At 40.4% G+C, this 25,936-nt stretch overlaps 1 protein-coding gene across 5 annotated transcripts in view; it reads left to right on the top strand.

Annotated features, from left to right (window-relative positions):
* Positions 1–651: 651 nt before the first annotated feature.
* Positions 652–25,936, top strand: part of ARHGEF10 (Rho guanine nucleotide exchange factor 10) — a 110,968-nt gene continuing 85,683 nt past the window's right edge. For 4 of the 5 annotated variants that reach the window (XM_083857595.1, XM_083857594.1, XM_083857592.1 and 1 more), the window contains exons 1-3: positions 652–709; positions 8,871–8,930; positions 13,802–13,877. In XM_083857595.1, the coding sequence (XP_083713721.1) occupies positions 13,841–13,877 (37 nt within the window). In that variant the 5' untranslated portion in view covers positions 652–709; positions 8,871–8,930; positions 13,802–13,840. The remainder of the gene's footprint in view (positions 710–8,870; positions 8,931–13,801; positions 13,878–25,936) is intronic. The other variant, XM_083857593.1, reaches the window with a different exon arrangement.

The following is a 25,936-nucleotide window of genomic DNA, read 5'->3' as shown; positions in this document are numbered from 1 at the left end:
TCGTGAGCAGGAGGCGGAGTGTCCCAGTTGTCCAGCCCCGGCCCGGCTGCCCTCCCGGTCCCGCCGGCGGGAGCTCCCTGCCCTCCACTCCCCTCCCGTGGCACCGACGCCTCTCGGGATGTGCTCCGGCCCCGGGATGTGTTCCCGCTCCGGGACGTGCTCCGACCCCGGGATGTGCTCCGACCCCGGGATGTGCTCCGCTCCGGGATGTGCTCCGACCCCGGGATGTGCTCCCACCCCGGGGCGGAGTCGCGGGCGGCGGCAGGAACGCGGCGGGGTCCGCGGGGACACGAGTGCCCGCCCCGCCCCGGCTCTGCCCGGCCCGATCCGACCCGGGGGACAGGCGGGACCCACCGGGGCCTGGCGGGGGCGGGCGCTGAGGGCGGCGGGGCCGCAGCGGGGCGGGCAGAGCCGGGGCGGGGCGGGGCGGGGCGGGCAGAGCCGGGGCGGGGCGGGGCGGGCAGAGCCGGGCCGGGGCGGGGCGGGGCGGGGCGGGCAGAGCCAGGGCGGGCAGAGCCGGGGCGGGCCGGGGCGGGTCCCGCCGGCGCTCAGGAGCTCCGCCCGGCGGCCAGCGCGGGCTCCGCGGCGGGGCCAGTGACGTGTCCGGGCAGCGGGGCGGCCGCCGGGCCCCGGCGGGGCGGGGCGGGCTGGGCCGGGCCGGGCGGCGGCCGCCTCGGAGCGTCTGGCGGCTCCGGCCGCGGCGGAGGAGGTGGGTGTTCGCTTGGCGCCGGGGTCTTGCTCCGGTGTTGTCACGGAAAGTTCGGTGGGCTCGGTGTTGGGGGCGGGGGCTGCGGGCCGGGGGCGGCGGGCGCTGGACAACGCCGCGGGGGCGGAGAGGGGACGCGCGGTGTGGGATTGTCATTAAATAGGTTCTGCCCGTGCCAGGTGGGTCACTGAAGCGAGGGTGCGAGGGGTCCGTAAAACGCCTTGGCCAAACTTCTCGGCGGTGAACTGTGGTGGAATTTATTCCGCGAGGTTTCCGCGGGCGTTTCTCGCTGTGCTCTCGTGTTCCGCGGGGTGGGGAGCGCTGGCTCCGGCTCCCCTCCCCTCCCTTCTCCAGCGGCTGTGACACGGCTCTGGAAAACACAGCTCCCGTGGGGGCTGCACATCCTTGCCTGCGCCCTTCTTCAAAGCTGGTGGCGACCAGTTTTTTACTTGGCATCGGCAATTAAATGTTTCTTTGTAATTACGGTGCAACTGTCGGCTAAGTTACATAGTTGTTTGTGGTGATCCCAGACCATGTAGTTGCTTTTGCGAGATGTAGTGCTTACAGGGTAAAATAAGGAGAGCTTTAAAAGATTGCCCAGTCATGCACTGGATGAGTGAGTGAGTAAGCTGTGTCAGTAGGCAATACCAAGTGCTTGGAAAGTTAGGTATTAATAATTTGACCACAACAGAGGCTTATTTAAAAGACTTTTAGGTGTTGCTTGTTTTTTTAGCCAAAACAATTTTATCCATCCTAAATTCTGTCCTCTTTCATTTACATATTTCTTTAATCCTTCAGGTCTGTCTTTCTTTCTTTCTTTCTTTCTTTCTTTCTTTCTTTCTTTCTTGATCATGGCTTTTACCTTGATCTAGCAGGTTTTAAGTTGTTTAATTGCAATGTAAAAAGCTTTTTTTTTTTTTTTTTTCAGTCATGCAACTTTAACTGTTAGCATAAAAAGGTGTACAGTTGGGGTCTTTTTCTCATGAGTCAGAAAATAAAAAATATTGCTTTAAAACTGTTTAATGCTAAATACAGTGAGGTTATACCAACATGTGTTTGTTTGTGGCTGTTTTTATTGTAAATAAATTATTTTTTTCCTAAAGCCTTCGCTCTGCGTGGTCAACCCTAGTGAATTCTGCAGTATCTGTTCTATGGTATAAATGAACTATAACATTTTTAAAATTTTCTGTTGGCACTCAGGAGACACAGGTTTATTGCCTGAATGTGAGGACATATTCGTTGCCTACAACTTCAAGCCCATTATTCGGGCAGGGGTTCTGGCTGTTCAGCTGCTTTCATCAATGGGCCCTTCATTCTTTTCACTTGGGTGATCTGTTTGATCTTGATAATCTGTCTGACTTGCTTTGTTTAATCCATCTTGTCTTTTTTTTTTCTTTCCTTCCCACCCTCAGGCTCAGTACTCCATGAACTAGTTACATGTGTTTATCTGGTTATGAACAGTAGTTCTTTAGATACTACCTTGAAATCTGATATTTCCAGAGGCTTTACAGTGAGATTTCAAGATTTTTTTAATATATTCTGTGGATTCCTTAGATTACCTTTGGCACTCTACATGAGATGCGACTTACTGTGTGAGTGACGACAGGTGTCTTGTGATGGTGCTGGGCTTCCAGTGTGTAGGGCTTCTGTGGCTGATACCCACAGATGGATGTGGTAGGAGAAAGGACCATGGAAGCAGACAGACACTTGAGGAATGGGATGTCCATCATCTCGTGTTGAATGTTGGGACCTGACAGCATCCTATGGGTTTGAGCTTCAGGAGCTGGTATGCCACTGGATATGGAGAGGAGCCCCAGTGCTGCGTGGTGGGTGTGTGCAGTCTGGCATTGATTCCATGAGATGTGGAAGCCAAATGTACAAGTCTTGTGCTATTGGCTCTGACAGGCCAGTTATGAGCACACTAAAGTACTGAAAAGCACTTTTCCTTCCCTCCTTCCCTCCATGCTGAGGAGCTCTCTTTGACCCTGAGCTGTGTTAATGCTTAGCAGATAGGCTATGATTTCACTCATTAGTAGACAGCAAAAATCCTTTCCCATACTGGAAAACTATAAACCAAGTTTTATCTTGTCAGGCCAGGCAGGATGGGGTTCTCAGTGACCCAGTCTGGTAGAAAATGTCCCTGCCTCACACATGGCAAGGGGGTTGGAACCTGGATGATTTTTAAGGTCCCCTCCAATCCAAAGAATCCATGATTCTGTGAAGAAATACCAACAGCAGAGGAGTTCTTCAGTTGATTCTGAGCTGTTAAGGAATCATTGCATAGTTTATAAACATTTGAAGGAAGACAACAAACCTGAAGGGCTATTGTTAAACTTCATAATTGTTAATGGAATTGAATGCAGTTGGGAATAGTACATTACTTATTTGGTAAACAGGAAGTCTGTTAACTGCTTCTATGTGAATTAAAAATTATTTTTAGAATCTGATGTAGAAAATTTATAAACTTCATCCTATTTCTGAAGCAGCCAGGAAGCAAATGCTGCAGGCCAGAAGGAGGACCAGTTTTGATTCAGACTTTCAGACTGACCTTGATATGCAGTCAGTTTATTTATCTGTAGTAGACTGTTTGCAATTTTGTATGTGATGAAGAAATGAGCTATGTGGGTACTTATTTTCTTCATTTTACGTTTGCAGGACAGTAATTTTGTTTCCACTTATACAGTAACTCCTATTTCGCTTTTTTCTTTATATATTTCCATTTTACAGTTTTACTTTAGAATGTTAGAAGGGATCCCATGGAGTTGTCATGTGGTCTCTAAAAGGTATTTTTTAAACTATCTTTCTGTAAATTCAGCTTCCTGATGGTTTTTTGAGCTGTAAGTGCATTTTTGGACCATCCTTGGATACTTCTTGTGGAATATCTATTGTGGCAGTTGTACCTTAGAGGAACTGCCTTTGGAGTTACAATGTTAAATTGTTCTTAATTTTTGAACATTTTGTATGTTATAATGAAATGATAAATGAGGTTATGAATTAGTCTTCCATTTTGTATGTATTCAATGACACGAGGGAGGTATTTTTCATACCTAAGATCATATTTTGTTAAAATCAGCATTTATTACAGAAACTTTTTTCCCACTCCCATTCCTTTTAATGCAATGTCATTCTTGATATTACATCTCTTAGTGTAAAATTAATATTGGTAAATTAATTTCTGAATCTAGAAGTAGTTTAGCAAGTAGAAAAGCTGTAAGCCTGGATGCTTGGAAATTTTCAGGGATTGGTTCATAAACTGAAGGCTGAGAATTTCTTAGGGGAAACTGCAGGTATATCATAAGGAAGAGAGGCTCTTTATTATAAGGAGGTAGGAGGCACATGAGCAAGGTAAACCAGAATTCTCATTATGGACCTGTACAACTATCTCTTAGTATTCTTTTTGTTTTCAAATTTTTCTCAATAATGTCACTGTACGTCTGACCATGTAGTTTACAGAGAACAGAATATTGTAACTCAAGTTCTGTTATATATCCATGGAAGAAAACTCTGCATTAATATTAAGATCTTTTGAGATTTTAATCAGTTGGACATTTTCCTATCATAAAGAATCTTGAGTTTTACTTGCACCAACACAGTGCAGGTTATTTAGAAACCAGGAACATGTAAAACTAGAACTTGTTTTTAAGGGAATGATGACAAATAATGCTAAACAAAAGTTGAAAAATATGTTTTCAAACTTGTGTTTTTAGATCAAAAACTTGATTCATGTTTATTCTGAAATGCCTGAATCAGCAAGACTGTGGGAAGTGATGCATAACTGCACAGCATTGATTATGTCCTACATGTTCACTGCTCAGTCAGGAAGCCTGAAGCTTAATGTCAAATGCGTGGGTGAAGCAGTTAAGCAGAGCAAAATAAATTGTTCTACTTACGTGCTGCTGAATAGGGGCATTATCTTGGGAAAATCTGTTTCAGTGACTTACTGTACTGTACAATATTTGTTACTTGGGACTGAACCATGAATGTGAACTATTAGGATCCAAGCTCAAGGTCAGACATTCACTCGTTTCTCTTCTGTAATCTCTTGTTTCTCAAAATGAGTTAAAAAATTTGCAGAAATCATATGAATATTTTTTTCCTTAGAGATACAGACTTGTGCATCTCAAAAAAGTTCCAAGAAGGAGGGTAGGTAAACATTATTTCCTTGTCTGTAAAATGGGATAACAACTTTCTGAGAAGTAGAGGGCAATATTTAGATTTCCTGGTAGGATCACACTGAGTCTTGAACTTATGTCTCTTTTTTTTATATTTTTCACTTTTCTAAAGCGTTCTCAGTCTCATCCTCAGTGTCCTTTTAAAATTTCATACTTAATATTCAATATTGTTGCAAACCATGGATTGACTAATGTGGGTTTTAAAAACTTCACTTCCAAATTGTAGAAGGTTGAGAAGAAAGATGTCTACTAGATAATTTCCAATTCAAGGAAAGATTGAAGACTGCTGATGTTTGGACTAGCTGTAGAACTTACACTTCTGTGGGAATCTAGCTTCCATTATGCATTTTTTGAAGACAAGGGCTGTTCTTTGCAGGTGCTGTTGCTATTTTTCTTTCTTCCTGTAATTAATGATTTAACAGCTGCATTACCTGATTTCTGATTTATTTTAATAAAATTTTGCTGTTAGAAAAATCAATGAAAATAGTGGTTTTTTTTCCTAGAGCATGCATTTTAACTTTGTTATTAGAAATGTACTTCCGTATTTTACTCCATATATTTTTGAAACTCAGTAATAAGACTCTATTTATATTCTTAATAACTTGGTTCATCAGGTGAAATACATTTGTTCAACTGGATGATTTTCTAATGATCAGATAGAATGAGTTGTCAATGGGAAACAGCATGGTTACTTTTCCAAGGACAGTAGTACCCAAAGAGCTGAAAATGTTTAGGTAAAATATCTCTATCAGGACCTGGTTTGCAGGCAGCAGTAGTAACTGAATATTCATTTCAGTGTATCCTTTCACTTACATCATTGGAAACAGCTTCCACCAGAAGCTGGTGGAAATATTCATCTTGAAAGTATCTTGAAAGACAGCCCATGCCTCATGAAACTAGGATGCACAGGTTTAGTGCAAGTTGAAACAAGACTTTCTGCTTTTGTAATGAATGTCTGACTAATGTACAGTTAGTGGGGGAAAATGCTTTATTGACTGTATCCATAAATAACATTTCTGTGGCTTTTTTTTCCCAAGTTAAGACCTTGATTCACTGGAGAATGAAACCATGTTTCAGGAGGAGATATACTCCCTCTGACAATAAATACTGTATTTTACATGTAGAGGGTGATCATAATTACTATACTAAATGATATTTTGGTGCATTTTTAATAGAAAGCATTTCTAAACTCTCTGTGTAATAATTATAATTGCACATGTGTTATAATAATATGTATTCAACTAAACCCTGTATAGGCTTACATCTCAATTGAAGTGTGCTGCAGCATATGAAGATCTTTGATTACAAAATAGAGGCCTTGATGAGGATATTTCCAATTAAGGTAGTTTTTCATATCCAGCATTGAAAGGGACTAATCTGAATTAAATTTAAAAAAGGAAATTGCAGAAATATGATTGCTTTTCCAGATGAAGTTACTTGATTGCTATCAAATTATAGCAGAAATTAAGAAAAATGCTCTTAATATTAATATATTTTTATTTTGCTTGCATGTGGGACATGAAGGATCTTTGTCTTGATCCTTGATGCAGTTTTCTAATTTGTGTGGCACAGAAGAAGAAGACATCATTCTTGTTGCCAGTGTTCCTTTTTAATTCTTCAGACGCTTACAATTTGTTACAGTACTCTGGACCTCCAGGATGGTCTGGGAATCCTGGAGTGATGTCTGTCTTCTTACTTTGGGTGTTCAAACAGTTGCCAGGACGAAAGACAGGAGCAAAGCTTATTCACTAAAAATGTTAGGTGTCCTAAGTGCATGGTTTGAGTACCTCTTCCTTTCCCTGGTTTACTTTTTATCCATATTCCTCTCATTCCTCAAACATTTGTATGTCATGGCTTTTCTATTTGTAAAGTAAATATATTGCTACTGTGCTTAATAAAACCATATGCTTGTGTTGGATTCAGCAAGGTCTTTTGCAGAATGTGATTGTGATCAGGTGGGTGTGCTGCTCGATGGGTGGAAGCCTGGTGGGATGGTTAGAGGTGGCTGGTTGGCTGTAACGTGAGGCTGGTAACCAGTGGAGAGCCCCAGCAGTCCATCATAGGATGGAGTGTCCAGTTTAATGTTATGCATGAAGTGGAAGCCCACCAGCCCTTGCTCATGGGGTTTGCAAGCAACACCAAACTAGGGGAAAGGGGTGGGCATTGGATGAGCTTAAGATTCAGGCTGTCATTCAGGAGGATTTGGGTGGATTGGAGGAGCTGGCTGGCAAGAATTCAGCAATGAGGAGGGCGAGGTTACACACCTGGGAAGGAATGTCTCCTCAGAGGGGAAGGGTTCCTCTCACTCAGCCCGTGTCAGACCACACCTGCAGTATTGCATCCAGTTTTGTGTCCACATTTTACCCCAGTACAAGAGAGATGTGGAAGAAATGGAGCAAGTTCAGCATGAGGCTGTTACAATGTCACGGAGTGGGAGCAGTGTCCTGGAGGAGAAAAAAGCTTCATGGGGGCCTGGCAGTGTGCTCCCACCAGCCTGCAGACTATGAGAAAGGGAGCAGAACCACAGGCTATGGTCATAACTGAAGTAAGAGTAGTTCTAGCTAGATGTAAGGACAATGTTTTTTTTCTGGGAAGACAAGAAAACAACATCCTTATCAGGATGCCTGATAAGGTTGTGCAGTCTGTCTTAAGAGATTTTTCAGTATCTCAATAGATAAAGCAGCCTGGTCTCACTTGGTAGTGGACCTGGTTTGGAGCAGCACGTTGGATTACATGACCTCTTGCCAACCGTAATTGATTCTGTAATTTGCTTGCATTAATAATCTGTAGAGGGGAAGAACATAAATACTAAAAATTTAACAGTGCTGATTTCACTGTGATCAGGATCCTTTGGACAAATCTGCTAATGCGATCTTTGCTTCCTTCTTTTCCCTTCCTCTAGGTGATGTACTGTACAGGAATCTAGGTGAAGAAATGGTGTAAATAATACTCTTTAAAACGAAAGATTAGAAAACCAATCTTCAGCCAGGTGTTTGGTGTGTCTCTGTAGATTGCTTCTTTTTCAGGGCTTGCTGCTGCTGCTGTATTTTCTCTGGCCTTGAGCAGGATAGTGTTTGGTGTGAGAAATGGCTGCAGGAAAAGAAGCAAAATAGCTTTCGTTGAAGTCAATTCTCTATTCATTCTGAAAAATGTGCATCTCTGCAGATCTGGCCTTGTTTGAATTGCTGTAAGAACTAGAATGTCGCCCAACTTTAACTGAGCCAGGAATTAGGTTTCCTATTAATTTTCTACCTGAACCATTGTACTTCCTTTTTTATTCCATTGCTTGTGATTTCAGTAATTTTCTTTGCTAATATAAGAATAAAATTTGTATAGAACAGGACTCTTAGCTATTAATAAAATCAAATATACATTAAAAGAAATAATGATCCAGTCTTGATACAGAGACTTCTTTAATGGCTTACAGCATGGGCTGGAAAGCTGTCATAATATAAATGGCTGCTTCATTCATACTCACTGTAGACACCTCTTAAAAAAATTACAGTCTGTGTTTCTTAGGCATAACTTGTATGGAGAACAAGTTTGTTTTTTCAGTCTGTAAGACAGCTTTCTTGAGCTACAGAAGGAAAAAAAATAGGAAATTAACCTTCTACCTTCTGCCTTCTTCTATCTTGTCATTTCCCTCCACTGCTGGAAGAGTCTTCGTATCAAATTTCAGCAAGATTTACTTCCCAGTGGGAGTTCTGTAGTTCTAGATGGAAGAAGACTCAATTGGGCATTATGCAGCAATATTCAGTAAGTGTTGTGGACACAAAGGGATTTTAGACATTCAGGGACTTTGCCTTTGGAATTTTGATGTTGTTTAGGTGTTGTTGTTTTTTTTTTAGTTTAATTTTTAGACTTCCAGACTTTCTCAGAGACATTGCATTTCTGCTTGGACTAAGCTTTCTCCACAAGTTACAGTTTGCTGGAAATCAGTCTGCTTGATTCAGCTTCTTTTTCCTATTATAAAGTGTTCATTCTCTCTACAGTGTTAAGAATGAAGAATCCTGATGTTGCTGCAGTTACAGTGCACACACCCTAAAGAGAAGGTATGTGAGTCATCTTTACAGTTCTTAGGGTGATGGAGCTGAGAAAGCTTGGCAGCCTGTGCCCTTTGGGAGCTCAGTACATAAGTACTGTGCCTCCAGGTCTGAATGCTGCACTGCCTTGTAGTTTTGGCAGAGTTTGTGCCAGTCCCATTTTTGTTGCATTCTGGCTTCTGCCTAAGTAGTGACTGTTGGAAAATAGTTTTGTTGAAGTGGAAATGCAGATGTTGATCGGTATTTGTAACCCTTTAGCTAAAAACTGATAGTCTGTTGTTTGTCCCACAATTAGAGGAAATCATTGGACAAAATCAGATACGCAGATGCAGCTGAGAAGCCTAGTCCTGGAGGCAAAAGAAGTTACCAGAGGTTAGGAGAAAGGAAAAATGAGTCTCAGAGAGGAATGTTGACATTCTTCTATAGTCTTTGGACAAGTATAAAGGTGTCTTTGCCTTTGTTTTGTTTGCTGAATCTGTCCTTTGCTGTGGAGTCAGAATTTCAGTCTCACAGATTTTGCTGGTATTAGCACTTTGAGGTTGTAAGGCCTGCTGTGGAAAATCACAGACTCCCACTTTCTTCAGTACCAGCTTCTGTGGTCAAAGGTGAGTGTAACTGGTGGAAAATTTGAAGTGTTAGGAACTGTCCTTAGGGACTATTTCACACTTGGATGATTTTTATCTCTGGTGTGAGTGCTGTTGGAGATCTGACTGCTTTAACTGTGTGATACTTTTCTGCTTTGGAAACAGTGCCCATGAACATCTGGTTTTAATGTGGTACGTGGTATTTACATATCAACTTAAAACTTAGAAAGCATTGCAAACTTGGTCAGGAACTGAAAATATTGCAGTATAATACGGGACGTGTTGTGTTTTTTTTCTTTCAGAATGCAGGCATTTTATATGATTATTCCTGATTTTTAGTGCCAAACTTAGGAAGTTACTTGCTAAACATCTGGAATAAAAGCATGGTATTGTGCTACAAGGTGTTTTGTTTTTTTTTTTTTTTTAACAGTAGTCCTTTAGGCTTGGAATAGTTGGGGTTTACTTAGATTGATTGGTTCAGCTATAAGCGGGGAAGGTAAACTGGGAACTTAAAAAATTGGAAAACTATCTTTCCTCTTCCAATCTGTTAATATGAGTAAGAATTACCTGTTCCTTCTAACAGTTTGGCCAGAAAGGACTGGATGAAAACATCAGGAAGTAGATATTGAAAGTGAGGGCCAATATTTACACCAGAGTGGGTCAGCTGCCTTTGATAAAAGTGCCCAGGAGCTCCTTTGCCTCTCCCCCTGTGTCTGCTGTACTTGGGGCACACAGGGGAAACGAGGAGAAGAGGGGAAAAGGAGACAATCTGTAGACCACTTTTGTGGCCCACAGCAGCCACTGCTATCTCTACCCACACCTGAAGCAAAGAAGGTGATGAGCACCAAGTCCGGTGAATTCCTTTCACATGTGGATTGCAATGGGTAATGTTGAACTTTCAGCTGAGTAACTGTGAGAGCTTCTTTCTGTCTCTTTGTACCTGTGATTGCTGTGGAGTCTGGAAGGGTGCAGTTTGAGTCATTAAACAGAGGTTATACTGTGTTTGAGAAAACAGCGTTACATGGGGGAAAATAGCTGCATATTTTTATAACCTCTATGTCATTTTGAGTAGGTCAGGGCAGTTGTTCAGTTATTCATATTCATATTTTTATGAAGGAATACACATGAATATGATAGCAAAGGTCTTTCATGTTTAATAAGGACTTTTTCTTTTTGCAGTTTTTTAAATACCTTTGGAACCAAATCTTAATATTCTATGTCTTAAAAGCTGTTAATTTTTAAAATATAATTTTATGTTAAACCAAGTAGCACCTACTCAATAGTCTCGATGCTGCAGCTGAAATTCGGTGTTCATTGTGAGGCCCCAGTGCAAGTGAGGGGACTGGCAAACTGGAGCAAGTCCAGTAAAGGCCACTGCTATGGTTGGGGTGGGAAGAGGTCAGGAAAGGTTGAGGGAACCGGCTTTGTGTTGTTTTGAGGAGAAAGGACTGAGGGAGATTGAATTGCAGTCTTCTGCTTCCTGATGGGGTTGGAAAGAAGGTGGAGCTGGGCTTTTTTCAGAGGAGCACAGCAGGAGGATGAGAGGCAATGGCTGCAAGTTACTGCAAGGCTAACTCCAGTTGAGTTTATGGGAAAAACTCTATCTGGAGTTCCTGGTTAAGCTCAGGAGCAGGATGCTCTAGGGGATGGTGAGACCTCCACCTTTATGGAGTTTCATAACTTGGGGGAACAAAGGCCCTGAGTAACCTGATTTAATTTTGAAAACACCTGTCTTGAGTGTATAAGAGAGCATTCAGAAGTGCTTTGCAGCCTAATTTGAGCTTTGATTTTCACAGTTATTGTCTAAATGCACCGGTAAGTTGTGCTGTGTAACTCTTAGCGGGAGAATCAATAGGAAAAGAGCTTGAGCTACAAATGTAAATGTACCATATGTTGCTAGTCAAATTAAATAATATGCCTTAATCTTGATTTAAACACTTTTAAGTTGAGTTAGTTCCCCTGCCTCTCAAAAGAAGAGTGAAAAGCTTCTTTGATATATGGTGCTATTAGATATCGTTCATAAATGAGCTGTCTGCTTCATAATATGGCAATTAATTCCTTTTTGGAAGGTATTAATACAAACTGTAATATACAAGCATGTAATACACAAGCTCTCTTTCCTGCTGCAGGATTTTTCTCAGCATCTAAAAGGTAATGAAAAATGTGGGCAACTTCAAGATGAGTTAATGTAATGTATAAATGAACCCCTGAGGCATTCTTAAGTGAGAAAGTGTACCTTTCTTCTTGTGAATAACTGCACTGTTCAGATGGGAGCAAGCAGGTCAGTGGGTAGGACTATAACACTGGGTCTGTGTCCTTCTTTGACACAATTCTTGTGTAATTCGAAGCATGTCACTGTGAACTAGATCAAAATGGAAATCAAACTCCATGGCTCAGCTCTGTGTCTTGTTAATATTTGCTGGTCAAGAAGGAATTTATTTTTTTAAAAATCATTGTTGGAAGTTAACTTTGATAGATGTTTAAAAGCTTGCATCATATATTTACAGAAAAAAAAATTCTGAAAGCCTTTTAGCTACTCTGTTACAGATGCATTTGGAAAAGGTGCTGAGACTCACTTTCAGAGGTTTACTGGCTATTACATGTGTCACACTTAAAAACCTGTGCTCCAGTCATTAGCAGCTTTAAAAAAAAATAAAAAAAAAAAAATTAGCCATTTCTTCAAACCATAACTCTCACTTGTTTTGGCTGACAGTTTTGGTGTAGCAGGATGCATTCCAGACATCTGTAAGCAGGAACACGCCTTGGAGCTCTGCAGATATAAACTGTAGAGAAGCTTTAGAAGGAGCATCGTATAGTGAAAGCACATAATGGAATTTGTTGTGTTACAGGCAGATGTTGTATATGTGGGTGAATCCTTTCTGAGCCTTTGCTCTGAAGCTACTTGATTTTGTCTAGGACTGGATTAAGAGTTACCAAAGATTAAGACAGTTTAAAAAGGAATTTTGTATGCTTAGTAAATGAAGTTGTTATGAATTGTCTCATCATGATAGGATCTTGTGCTACCAGAGTTGTTATTCTTCCTGGCACATCAAACCGGTAATTCACCCTTGCAAACCTAATGCTAAGGAGGAAAATTGCCTGGTGCCTCTTAGGGTTGGATGCTTTTTTAAGCTTTTCTTTTTCACTACCACTTTTTCTCTAAGTGGTGATTGATTTGACCTTTGTATCCTGATCCATTTAGTTTAATGTTTTGCCTATGTACTTTGGATTTCACTGTCTCTTTCAACTTAATCTTTTAATTTTTGGGCTATGGAGACTTTCCAAGAGCTTGAGATATTTTGTTGCCAGCAGAGCAGATAACAACTTCAGATTAACATCTATGGGCCACTCAAGAGTAGGACAGAAACTTCAGCAGTGGCTCTTCCACTGTCTTTTGTAGCTTTTGGAAACTTACTTTTTTCTCCTCAGCTTTATTCTGAAGTCTGTTTTTTTGGTATCCTGTCTCTTGAGTTAGAGTGAAAATGGACTGGGCACGGAGTATGTGCATTGCTTAGTGCAGTAGGTTTTCCTTCTGGATGATACTGAAAAGTCACTGTTGAGTAGCATTATGGGGAAGGATGGATGATGTCTCTCATGGGTTCTGGGCTTTGCTCTCTTCAGTTGTGTATTCAGTACCAAAGTAGGGGAATACTTTGTAGAGTTTTTTTTCCTTAAAGCATGAGATCAATGGCATTTGAGAAAAGAAGATGAAAGAAAAGATCCACAGGAACTTGTTTGCTAGTACTTTGCTCTCCTTAGGAAAGGTGGAAGTAAAGGGACTCAAGCAGGATTTTTAAGATTAGCAAAAAAAAAAAAAAAAAAAAGGAAAAGAAGCTGTGAAGCTGTGTACAAAGTGTATAGTTAAAACTTGTTATTTCTGATTGCTAAATAAAGAAAAGTGTCGTGAAAAGTGATAAGCTTCCTAGAGTTTTTATCCTTCACTCCTTCACAAAGATTTTTGAGATGGAATATATCTTCCAAACAGACAGTGAAATTACATATTGTAGTAATCTTCTTGTGATTGTCACAGTGGGAACTGCAGAGTACCAAATAGTTGAAAAACTTTGTCTTTCTTCAGCTGGTTTACTGAGATCATTAAAAGAATTGGCTCCAGTACTGAGGGCTGTATATGTAAAAATTTGGATTGTATTTGTATTGAAGCAAAAAGCCAGGCAAATTTCCTCTCTTCCATAATGGTATTAGCTAATAGGTATGAGCTTGGCCAAATTGAAAAGGAGTGTCTCAATATTTGGAAATTGTGTTAATCTACAAAACATGTTCCCTTCATTTTTGCAGAGTTTTCCAGTCTGCTAAAGGTGTACTGGACACACTAGAATGGATACAGAGGATTTCCCTCCACCGCCACCAGAAGGTAATTGAAATAGTTTGGAGTTTAAAGCCAAATTTTCTGTAAGAATTTGATTACTTTTCCAGCAGTGATTTTACCTCTGCAGCATTCCCTTTCCCCATATCACCCTAAGGCTTGGACCCAGTGGTATTCTGTGAAACATGAGTTCCTGTCATCTACCCTCTCTTGTTCTTGGACTTCACTCGCTGGTGTAGTTTCTTCTGGGAAGAAACCTCAGAGCAATTGGTCCTTGCATTCCAAATCTGAAAATATGTGTTTTCTATGGCAGCTCTGTGTAGTCAGAGTACAGACACTTACAGAAGAGTATTATGGATGCTGGACTGAGGGGCTCATTGTATAAAGTTAACACTCAGTGCCCCTTGTCTGCTGTATGCTGGTAGCTGGATGGCCTCTTGTAGTGGTTTGAAAGCAAAATCAGTGAGAGACTCCAAGTCAGAAATACAATAGGACTTGTATAGGAAGAAAAAAAAAAAGAAGTAAAATAAAATAAGTGCAATAATACAAAAGACCTCTGACAGAGTCAGAAATACAACTTGACGTCCTGTTGGTCAGGGTGTTGGAAATGGTCCAAAAGTGAGCCCTCCTGTAGTGGCAGATGTGGTCCTGTTGGAAGTAGAGATGGTCTTGTGGAGCCAAGGGTCCAGAGATGGGTCCAGTCTTCCTTTGAGAATCCTGTGGGAACACCAGAGTGCCTGATGGCACTTGTGGCTCCTTTTTATCTAGGTGGAAAGGGTTTGGCTCCTCCTCCATGGATAGAACATCTCACAATAGGATGATGAAATGTGTCATGTCATTGGTGAGCTTTAATGGCCCATTAACAGAAGATATCTCCTGGGAGGGTGAACAGAGATAAGGAACAGTGCCTCACTTGGTTTTAACAGCAAACAATGCCCCACCCGGTTTTAGCAGCTGGCTTGTTATCAGAAAGGCAGTTACCCCTCCCTCCTGGAGTTACAACAGATAAAGAAAAAATACCTCCCCAGCTGGGTTTCAACAGATGGAATAGAATAAACTTTTTTTGTTGGTTACATAACTCAAGACACCTCTGCTGTAACCCAGTTGTCTGAGGGCACAAAGGTAGGATCTACAAAGACACTGTCTCACTGCCTTTTGTGTTTATGCTCAAAGAGAACATTGCATGGTGGTGTTTTTTTTTTATCCTGTTTGATTTCCTGCAAGCACATCATTGTGTAGAGCTTGTCATTACATATTTTAATAGTTCATAGGTTTTGGCTTTTGGTAGCTGGATGCTGAGAGACTTCATAAAAGTATTATGTGCTTGTTCTGGTCATCCCAAAACATAAATTTACAGAGATCTGTGGTTGAACCGTCTTGTATGTTGTTTAAGTTGCTATTATAGTGTAGGAGCATCTGTGGATGGCAGGGAGAAGGAACTCTGCAGACCCGAGACATTCTAGGAGCATGTGGTTTTATTGCAAGGGTCGTGGGTAAAAGGGTCTTGCCTTCAGCCACCAGCTTCGGCTGAAGGGATACCCCAAAGAGAGAGGGGGAGAGAGAGAGAGAGGGTAAGAGCAAGAAGGTAAAAGAGGTGGCTGGGGTAAGAGAGCGAGGTCCTTGTTACATTACATTATATCTCCTTTTGTGTTGAATATTCTAATTTACAGTGATGAACCGACGGGAGACACAAAACCTACAGACTTTGCAGACAGCCTATGAGAACTGCTATATTCCCATATCACTCTGTGTTCTGAACTCTAAAGGCTACTCTCTTATCTACGCTTTCCTGGATACCTTGGCTGGGCTACACCCTTGGGTCTCTTGGTGTCACTTAGTTATCACTCAGCCCATCTTCTAGCTAATCACTTGTCTTCCTGCCTGCCATGCCTACATCTCAAAGCTGGCTTTCATTTCTATTTCACTCACAGGTTTTATATTTTCAGTATTTCTTGACAGGCAATCATATTTGTAAGCTTTTCTTGTCTCATCTTTCCCAACATCATAGTTTGTATAGATAGTGATTTTTCTGTATCATATTATCTGCTCCTTATATGGGACAATATTACTTATGGACTTGCACTTTATTATATACATTGATAAATGCATATATTAATATATATAAATTATATACCTTATTGCCTACAGAGTATTTAATTTAATGTTCACACAGAACTTACATGAAGTCATTTGAGTATAAAAGATTTAATCTTAGTTTTGTTTGGGTGTAACACTTTAGAAATTTGGAAATTATCATTCTAGATCAGAACTACTTTCTCTCTAGTTTAGGCACTGCCACAGATAGAGGTCTGTTACTAGATACTACCTAGGGAGTTTGGAATACGAAAGAAGCAGAAACTTGTGAAATCAGCTTTTAGTGGGTTAGATTTCTGGCCAACATTATTGGCAGTTTCGTTTATGCTCTGAGATATCACTGAGGTAATTGTTGGCAACAATTCCTTGGCTGTCCATGCCTAATACACATGGTCAGGACCCTGAATTTAGCTCAGTTTTGTTTAGTGACAGTTCCTGTGAAACTGTCTCTGTAGGATAATCCATTCCAAAACAATATAGTGCTGTAGGGGAAGAGCCATCCCTAAGGAATCAATATTTCCACTTGAGCAGAGGCTGCTGTTTTTCAAAGACAGCCAATAATTGTGGCAACAGCTCCGACTTTGTGCAGCATTTCAGCTTGTGAGAGACTCTGACAAGGTTTCAGGGTGATGCAGTTCAGTACCATTCCAGAATTCAAATTCTTTTGCAGCAGAGGTTTTTGTGATGTGTAGAACTATGTGTATCATGTACTTATTTTCAGACATGTCAGTTCTTAATAGGCTGGGATTAGATTTATTTACCATAAATTGCGATTCTGCTCTACCTAATCTTGCATCAGTGTCAATTGATACTTTTCTTTGGGGGGGTGGGGGCAGGGGAGGGAGGTAAAAGGGGATTTGGAACAGGCTCCCCAGAGACCAGCACCAAGCCTGACAGAGTTCAAAAAGTGCTCAGTTAATGCTCTCAGGCACATGGTATGATTCCAGGGTGGCCATGTGCATAGCCAGGAGTGGGACTTTGATGAGCTTTGTGGGTCCCTTCTAGCTCAGAATATCTGTGATTTCTCTCTCACCTGAAAAAGCTTTGTCTGAAACCAGTGGCACTTGTATATTCTTTTAGTTTGCCATTGCTATCTCTCTTAAAAACATATTAAAGGTATTATCAGTAAAGATAAATTTTAATAATGACACTAAAAGACATTTTACTTCACTTTCTAGATAATTTTCCTTACCTGTTTTGCAGGTGGAAAAGAAGTGAGCATTTTAGGGCCAAGTATGATAGCAAATACACATAACAATTAAGAAATAAAGGTTTATTTTGCATGCATATATACTGGCTATCCATGTGTCTGTTCAGGAGGGGTGAGCAGTCAAGACACATGGGTGAGTTGTCCTAGCTCATAGTGAGGATGAGATTTCTGTTGGGTGGAGAACCATTAAAAAATTCTTACTTTTGGCATAATGATTCTAAAATCCCATACGGGGGCCACAGATGAAATCAATTGCTTTTTGAAAAACAAAGTTCTTATGTTGTTGTGGGAATTTTTTTATTTACTTAATTTTTGTCCTAACAAAGCTGTAGTGCTGAAAGTCATCTGGACTCCTTTCTATCTACAAGTGTATACCTTGCACTCTAAATCTTAGCTTTATTCTTGTCAAGTAAGTTTTCTATGGTTTTGCCAGGAAAATTCTCCAAACTTACTTTTTTTCAATCCTAATGTATACAAAGGGGAAGAATAGTAGTAAACCTTCATCTTTGTCATGGGGATGTCGCAAGAAAATAGATGAAAGGTTAAATAATGTGTTTTCATTAGCCATAGCCATCTGAATCTGTACCTTGTTTAAGTTAAGGTGCAGTAAAAGTCAGTAGTAAAGCTACTTCTGCCACTACTTGATAAGGAACAACTACATGTGATAAAAGAATGGAATTTAACATATTTTATTTGTTTTAATTTATCCTGCTTATACAACTTATCTATTCATAGATGTTTGGACATTCCATTCATGCATTGCTAATCAGGTAGTGACAAGTCTGTGCTGGTTACCTTTCCTACCTCAGAGCAAATTCAAGTAGTGAGTAACTTGGAAAAATTAATGCCTGTGTGTTCTGTCCTCTAAATTGCTTTAAAAAGAGCTGCTGCTGCTTCTTCTAGCCATGATTAAAAAATTCCTAGTATTTTTCTCTGTGTATGTTGAGGGAATGTGTGTTTTAGCAACCTGGAAGCAGTTGGAGTGGAGTAGATGCAAAGGCTTCCTTGGCTAAGAGCAAAATCCAGAAAAGTACTTCCAAAATGGATACTTGTGATGATCGTGCTAGCTCATGTCCCCTTCTTTAGTGTGTCTGTATATATGAATTTAGCCATGAAATGCAGGTATTTAGAACTTCTTACAGAAAAGAATTCCATGGCTATCTTGTGAAATAAAATAGAAGATGATTCTTGTTCTGTCAACAACAACAAAAAAATCCTTCCTTGAAAGCTAAATGAAATTGGCAATTTTTTTTGTGGGTGTAAATTCTAATTATGCTTTTAAGTGGTTGCTGTAATGGAGTGTCCTTAACCAAACTCATTTAGACAAGAAGAGGATATGCTGTGGACTGCAGAAGGGAGGCAGGAATTACAGAGCTGGTAGTTCTGAGAATCTGGAACCACATTGAGTCTCTTGTGTATAGGACTTACCTGCACACTGAACAGCTGGGACTGGAGGCTGGGTGTTAATGTTAGGATGGTGTTTATCTGTGATGGTCTGTGCTTGTGCCATTACTTCTTTATTAGATGTCATGTCTGGCAGATTTTCGTTCCTCTACTTGGAAAATGTCTGGTATCTTGCAAAGTGGAAGTCCTTTTCTTTAAGTGAGGACTTGAGAGGTGTTTATCAGGGCCTCTTTCCAAAGGAAAGCTGTGTGTGTTTGCCTAGCAGGATGGATACCTGAGAAGCAGCTTCTTGCCCAGAGGAAACTGGGGGCACTTTCTGTGTCAAGGAAGCTTAGTTTTGCAGTTTCATTGTCTCTGAATATGTCTATCTCTCACTCTTTCTGGTACATGGCACTATGCTTCATATGATTTCTCTGTGAAAACTATTAGAAAGCATTGGGTGTATTTCCTCATACTGAATATACTTTTGGTTTTTTTCCATTTATAGAAAATTAACATAAATGATCTGTCAAAATTTTAAAGTGAAATACTGAAAATTCACTTTTACTGAAAGGGTTCATACAAGGACATTGTAAGAATTAATTTGAATGCATAGTCTTCATATTATTGCCAAATATTCTCTCTACTTGAGAGAGAATCATCTTCATTTGAGAAGTATGAGAGGTGCCCTTAAGGACCAAGTGTAGTGGAGAGCTGGACGTTCACTCACCCACACCACTATCCCCAGTTCCTTGGGTAAAGCTACATTAGAAGCCTTGTCATGCTGAAGTTTGGAATTCAAGATGTTCTTTGAAATAAAACTGGTAATTGACTGAAAATATCTCCTAGACACCAATTTTGTACACCTTTTTGCATTAAAAAATAAGCTCTCTAGACCTATGAGCGGGATGTTTCTTTGCTCCTGATATAGAGACATGTAGAGCAAGGAGGCCAAGGACTTAAATCTGGATATCCTGTATGGAAGTGAGTGCTGTCTTTCCACAGTTATGTTTTGTTGTTTCCCTGTCAGGGCCAGAACACTAAAATAGTCCTTGCTCCTCTGTCCCTGAGAAGGAAGTCTGGCCTGTATCCTTGGGTAAGAGTGAAGTTAGAACAAGTGTGTTCTCATAAAAGTTTCCACTGGGGTGACCTTATATATTATTACAACACCCTCCCCCCCAAAAAAAAAAACACCAAAAAAACCCAAAAAAACCCCAAACCCGCCCCCCCCCAAAAAAAAAAAAACAAACAAAAAAAAAACCCAAAACAAACCCCACCAACAAACAAAACAACCCCACCAACCCCAAAAAACTGAAACTCAACAAAAACCCCATCAACTTAGTAGGAAAATTTTATTTACTCTAGTAAGGAACTGCTGGTAACTGCTATGCTTTGCTGTAGAGATGACTGTTTTTCTCTGCCAGGGAAGCTGCTTTTTATTCTATATCCTATATGTATTTGTTTCAGATTATTTAGGTACCTTTTCTACTTTTTAGTGAAAAAAAAGTCATAGTTTATTCATATTTTAAGAGTTCTAAATGGCTAATTTTGTGACCAAGACAAAAAGTGGTTAAATTGGGCTTTTTTTAATATCAACAAGAGAAGTGCTTGTATGTTTTATAATTTAGTTTCTGAAACTACAGAATATTGAAGACCCTAAGATTGTATTTATTTACTGTGATTGGGGAAATAAGACACTGCTTAAATTAAGCTGCAGATATGAAGGGAGTTGGTCTTGGGCTAAACAATATTGTTAGGTATCTATTTTCAGCATACAGACAGTTACAAATGATTGTAAAAAGGGAGCCAAGATTTCAGAAGAATGAGAACAGAATATGAATTGTAGTTATGAATGGCTCCTTGTTGTAGAAACTGGCAATAGCTTGCTGGTGTCTGACATCCCATCTGTAACAGAACAATTTATTTATTTCTAAAGGTCACATTTCTCTCAGTAAATGAAGGAAAATGCATTGTTTAAGGTAACGATTAATTATTTAATGTGACAATTCAGACAAGCTGTGTAATGAAGAGTAACAGGAAAATTCCCTTTGCAAAAACCATTTATGGTATCACATGTCACTCTTAATTACGTATTTTTCTTCTAGCCAAGTATATTTGCATGCTGGGAAAAATAAAAAATAGAAAGGAAATAAATAGATCAATAAATAGCTTATTTTTGGTTTTCGTATCAACAAAGAAAACACACTATATATAGATGTAATTGTATCTCTTTTTTTTCTGAAGAAAAATGTTAAAAACTTTGCTAGATGTTTAGAACATGTTAAATGATGTTACTGTTACGAATTTCTTGGTGGGTGATTTCATTCTTCTGATAGTGTTTGGTATTTCCTTCTGAATAATAAGATGTAGTTGTTTTCTTGGGTTTTTTTCTTGTTGACTCAGCTCCTCTTTAAGGTGACTTGACTTTACTTGCTAGGTCTGTGTAGGGACAAAACTCAAACATGTAATCAGAAAGTTGATGATGAGATAAGGGCCTTACAGGGGATTGCAGCAAAATTTGAACATTGGTTGGTAGGAATTAGTGTTGATTGCTTAAAAAACATCCCCCAAAATTGTAAAGAAATTTGTGCTGACTTTTGGATATTCTTTCAATGAGCAGTTGAAACTAAGGTCTGAAATTTTAATTTTAGTGAGCCAGCATGTAAGAAGAGGGTGAGCTTTGGTTTTTGGGTTTTTTTCCTATACTTCTTTTGTCTTTTTAGGACTTGTATCTATCATTAACTTCAAATTGCTGGCGAAGAACTGAGAAAATTTTTTTGGAGTTTTTTACTTTTGTTTCACTGAACTCAGTAAATATTCACTAACCATGCCTTAAAGCCTCTGTAATGATTCTGCTCTGGAGTTTACAGAAAGATTCATGTCTTTTATAAATTGTTATAATTCTCTTACCTTGTGCGTGAGCTTGTCTCAGATAAAAGCTTGTCTGCATTATAATAAATAAAGTGTTTGAATCTTTGAATGAGAGTATTATTATTCACTCTCTACATCTTCCTGTTGGGTGATTGTAGTCAGGTGGGAGTTGGTCTCTTTCTCCAGGCAGCAACTGACAGAATGAGAGGACACAGTCTCAGGATGTGTCAGGGGAAATATTGGTTGGATAGTCAGAAAAAAAAATTTCATGGAAAGAATGATAAAAGACTGGAATGGTCTGCCCAGGGACGTGCTGGAGTCACCATCCCTGGACATGTTTAAAAAAAGATTGGATGTGGCACTCAATGCCATTGTTTAGTTGGGGTGTTAGGGCATGAATTGGACTCGATGATCTTGAAGGTCTCTTCCATCCTACACTTTCTGTGATTCTCTGATTCTATGATTCCATTAGGTGCTGCTTGCTTTTCCTGCATGGAGGAATTGAAACTACGCCTAGTAATTTGAGGAAAACATACTTGTTAAACATTTTTAGGAGAAGACTTTTCCAACCCTCTGTATAGATTTTCTTTTTTTCTTCCTCATTGAAATAATCTTTCTTGCCTTATCATATTTCCATTAAAATGAATACAAAGGATGATTTAATAGATCAAAGAAGGGTTGTTGCATGAATATGTCTTACTGTTAAATAGTCTGTTGATGAGCTCAATAACTTTGTTTAGTTGAAAGTATGATAATTTCTGGATAACCTTACGCTGGTAGAAGTTTCTCTAGGGGCTGGAAAGAAAGATGCCTGTGCTTCTGTGCCATGGGGGTGCCAACTGATGGATGATTCCCGGTCTCTGTATTTCCCCATTCTGTGTGCTTGCAGGGGGGACAGAGGGAAATGTAGGCGCTGCCCTGGGAGCAGTGAATTGGTCAGGTGTAATTAGGAGGATTTCAGCAGTCTCCTGTATTGCAAAGGGAAGTAGAAGTAAAATTAACTTTGACTGGGATTGCTGTTTCCCCATGCATATCAGATGGTGACCCACTCATATTTGCATGAGAAGAATGCTTGCCAGCTGTGTTGGGTGTGGCTGAAATGGAGTCCATTCTCCCCACAGCAGCTCTCTCAGATCTGGCTGGCATTGGCTCTGCTGCACATGGGGGAGGCTTTTGGCAACTTTTCACAGTAGCCACGACTGTAGCCCCTGCACTACCAAAACCTGGCCATGGAAAACAAATACATAAAACCAGTTCTTAACAAGACTCTTTATATTGGAAGAAATTCCTTCCTGACTTCCATGTGGACTGGTTGAAGGTCTGATATCACAGCTCCAGGGCTGCCCACCAGCCAGCTTTGCCCTGTGATGATATGATGGAGTTCTTGGCAGGTCTGGAGTTTCTGGCAGGAGTGTGCTAGCAGGTGTGGAATAAAGAGAGTGGACTCTTGCTTGAGTTACCAGGCTTTATTGTTGTCCCGGCTGGACCTCTTGCTAAAGATGGGCTCTCAGCCTCGGGTGGCCCCTTTTTACCTGAGTGGGCGTTTCCCCAGAGAGGAGAACCCAGAACCAATAGCTAGCAAGGGAGGGTGTGACCCAGAGCAGGGGAACTTAACAAAAGAAAAAGGTGTTGCCTCTCACCCAGACCGAATCCTAGGGCTTTCAGCTTTGAATCTTCCAGATCTAAAGGTGATTGACAGTGTCCCTCAGGGAGGAGACCATCAGAGGGTAAGGGAAAGGGTACCAGGAACAAACCATCTCCAAACAAATGTAAAACATAACAAAAACCATACAAAACTTCAGAAAACTCAATCACACACCACTACAGTTGGAGTGGTGATATTTGCTTATGGTGGTTTTCTTTGACCAGTCTTGGGGCCAAGGCAGAGCTGCTGTCCCCCTCCATGGCTAATGAAATGGGGCAGTGAGAAGTCCCAAGGAAACACCATTGTTGCCCAGTATCCACTAAGGTGATAGAACTTCTGGTAGCAGGTGTGTTAAAAGAGTACTGTAAAACAGGATTTCTGAGAGTTCAGTGATGTAAGAATTACTATTTTCATGAGTTTGCTTGAATTCCACAGAGGTTTTTTTGAGCTAAAACTGGACCTTACCATGTTAGGTCAAAGAGGATCCAGATGTGTTCAAATAATAATTAAAAGAAATACTAAGAAAGGGGCTGCTATAAAACTCCCTCCTCATTCGTATCTGAGATAATGGATTTGTCATATTTTGCATATATTATACTTAGTTTACAAATCAGTCTATCTGATCAGTGCTCTTGAGGCTGAATGGAGGGATAACCAGGGAAATGAGGACCTAAGAAGCTAGCTGAAATCCAAAATATTTCCAGTATTGTCCTGGATTTACAGGACATAACCATTCTGTTCCAGTTTGTACTTTTTTTAGTAAAAGATACAGTAAATTGCTGCAAGATTTAATACCTAGTTTGTTTCTTTGTCCAGAATTTATCAAAGGGAAAACACAAATAGTTGAATGTACAGCAATTGAAGAGACAGAGTGTCCATGGTTTGCATCATGAAGCCAATTTTATTGAACACACTGCTGGTTTATATACCTTTCAGGCATAACAACAATATCTATGTCTCTTAGTAACATTGCTTAGCTATGGGCTAGTACAGACTTGTACAGTCCTGTACTGTCTTGCACACAAGCATGCATACATACACCTTGCTCTCTTCCTTCTTCAGGATCTTGCCTCAGCTTGCCAGGGCCTGTAGCCCTCTAGCACATCTACTTTGGCAATGAGTTCAGCAGTACTCTGAGTCCTGCTTCCAAGCTGTATTTCCACAGTTAAATCTTAATTATTTTTAAACAGGTTGCATTCAGTGCTCAGTGTTAGCTGGACTGTAATTGTTGTAATTGTTGGGAACAAGGAACCTTTGGCAGTGCGTCCAAAAGGACAGTGGATTCCTGGAGCTGTGTGCATCTTCTGATCCCTGCCTGGTCTGTTGCTGTGGGGGTGGGCTGAATGTATGAACGACTGCATGTCAGTGTCTGTTGGAAGTCAGAGGCTTTTAGGTGTTCTAAGTGGTGCTTTTGGGGGGACCCAGTAAGTGCTTAAGTGTTGACATTGCTAGACAAAAGTTCGGCCTAGACCTGTGATCCGGGATTTAGGCATCCTTTTGCCTAAGTCATCTGAAAGTTCAGACTAGGAGGTATGTACAGTTGCTGCCAAGGTGGAGGAAAAAACATGATCCAAAAATGAAGTAAAATCGTTTGCTAACTTCTTAACCAGGTTGTGTCATTCTGGTAGAAAGATGCTGCTAGAATGATCCAAGACCTAAAACCTCAAGCTTTTGCTCTGTTTGGCTTTCAGCTTTTTTTTTTAGTATGATAGTTTATGCACCTCAGCTGTATGTTTTCTTTCTGTAGAGGTAGGATCTCATGCTCCCTTGTTTTAGATCTTCTGGGCATGTCTGGCTGCCTTCTGCTTCATAGGGTTCCCGAATACTTTTAAAGAGCTTTTGCTGGGTATTGCTAGATGATTAATCAGTTTTATATTGCTAATTAGAATTAAACAGACTGTATTAGAGAAAGGCATATACCTCAAACCATTAAACAGCAATTGCTTCAAAGTAAAAGTAATTATTTGGAAATATAGATATTAATAGTTGATAACTGATAGAAAAAAGAAGTATAGAAGTAAGTAAGAAGCTAGACTGCTGTCACTGGTGGAAGTTTCCTTATTTTTTCATAAAACTGTTGACTACATGGTCAAAACTATATTTTTTAGAATTTTTTTCTGTCTTTCCTTCGTATGTTGTTTGTACCTTATGGTTGGCCAACATGCTGTGTCCTTGCACTGCCAGAGCTGGATATTGCATTTTCTCAATGACTTTGTAGTAGTCTACTGTTTGATTTCTGTTTTATTAGAACTCTCTGGTTTTCCTATTCCCTGTGTGGGTTGTCCATTTGGCAGCACGTTGTAGGTGAGTGAGTTCAGTGGGTCGTGTGCGCAGTAGCTGAAGCTGAGCTCGGCTGCACAGCCACCATCAGCAGACCTGTTGAACCTCAGCTCAGCTGCCTGGTGGCATTTATACCAGCTCAGATGGGTGACCTCGGGGATGCTAAGGATGTATTGGTATTCATTGAATACTGATGGAAAGCTAGTAGCCTTTAATATGGATAGATGCTTTTCAGCATGGAGAGGGCTCTCATGTGTAGTTATGCAGATTTCCATATAATGTCCGTACAGGCTTTCCTTACAGCACCAGCAAAATTTCTTGGTGAAATTCATGTGTCAGAATGTGCTAATATGGTGCTGAGGTGGAAAAGACATCCTCTGGACCAGGCTTGATCTGTGTTTCTGGTGGTGGCAGGCAATACCAGTGCCACCAGTGTGCTGAGTATTGAAAGGAAATGGGCACAGAACACTGATTTTACTTAGCTGCCTTTCAGGTTATTGGGTAGCCAGCACTGAAAAGCACGATGAGGCTTTACAAAGGAGTACCAGTCTGCTGGTGCTGCTCCTGCTTTTCTCTGGACAGCCTGCTTCGTGTCTTAATGCTTTTATTTTAGACTTTTGATTT

Source organism: Zosterops lateralis (genome assembly GCF_965231275.1).
Source record: "Zosterops lateralis genome assembly, chromosome: 3".
NCBI lineage: Eukaryota > Metazoa > Chordata > Aves > Passeriformes > Zosteropidae > Zosterops > Zosterops lateralis.
The sequence above is the reverse complement of the archived record's forward strand: the minus strand, read 5'-3'. Positions and strand labels throughout refer to the sequence as shown.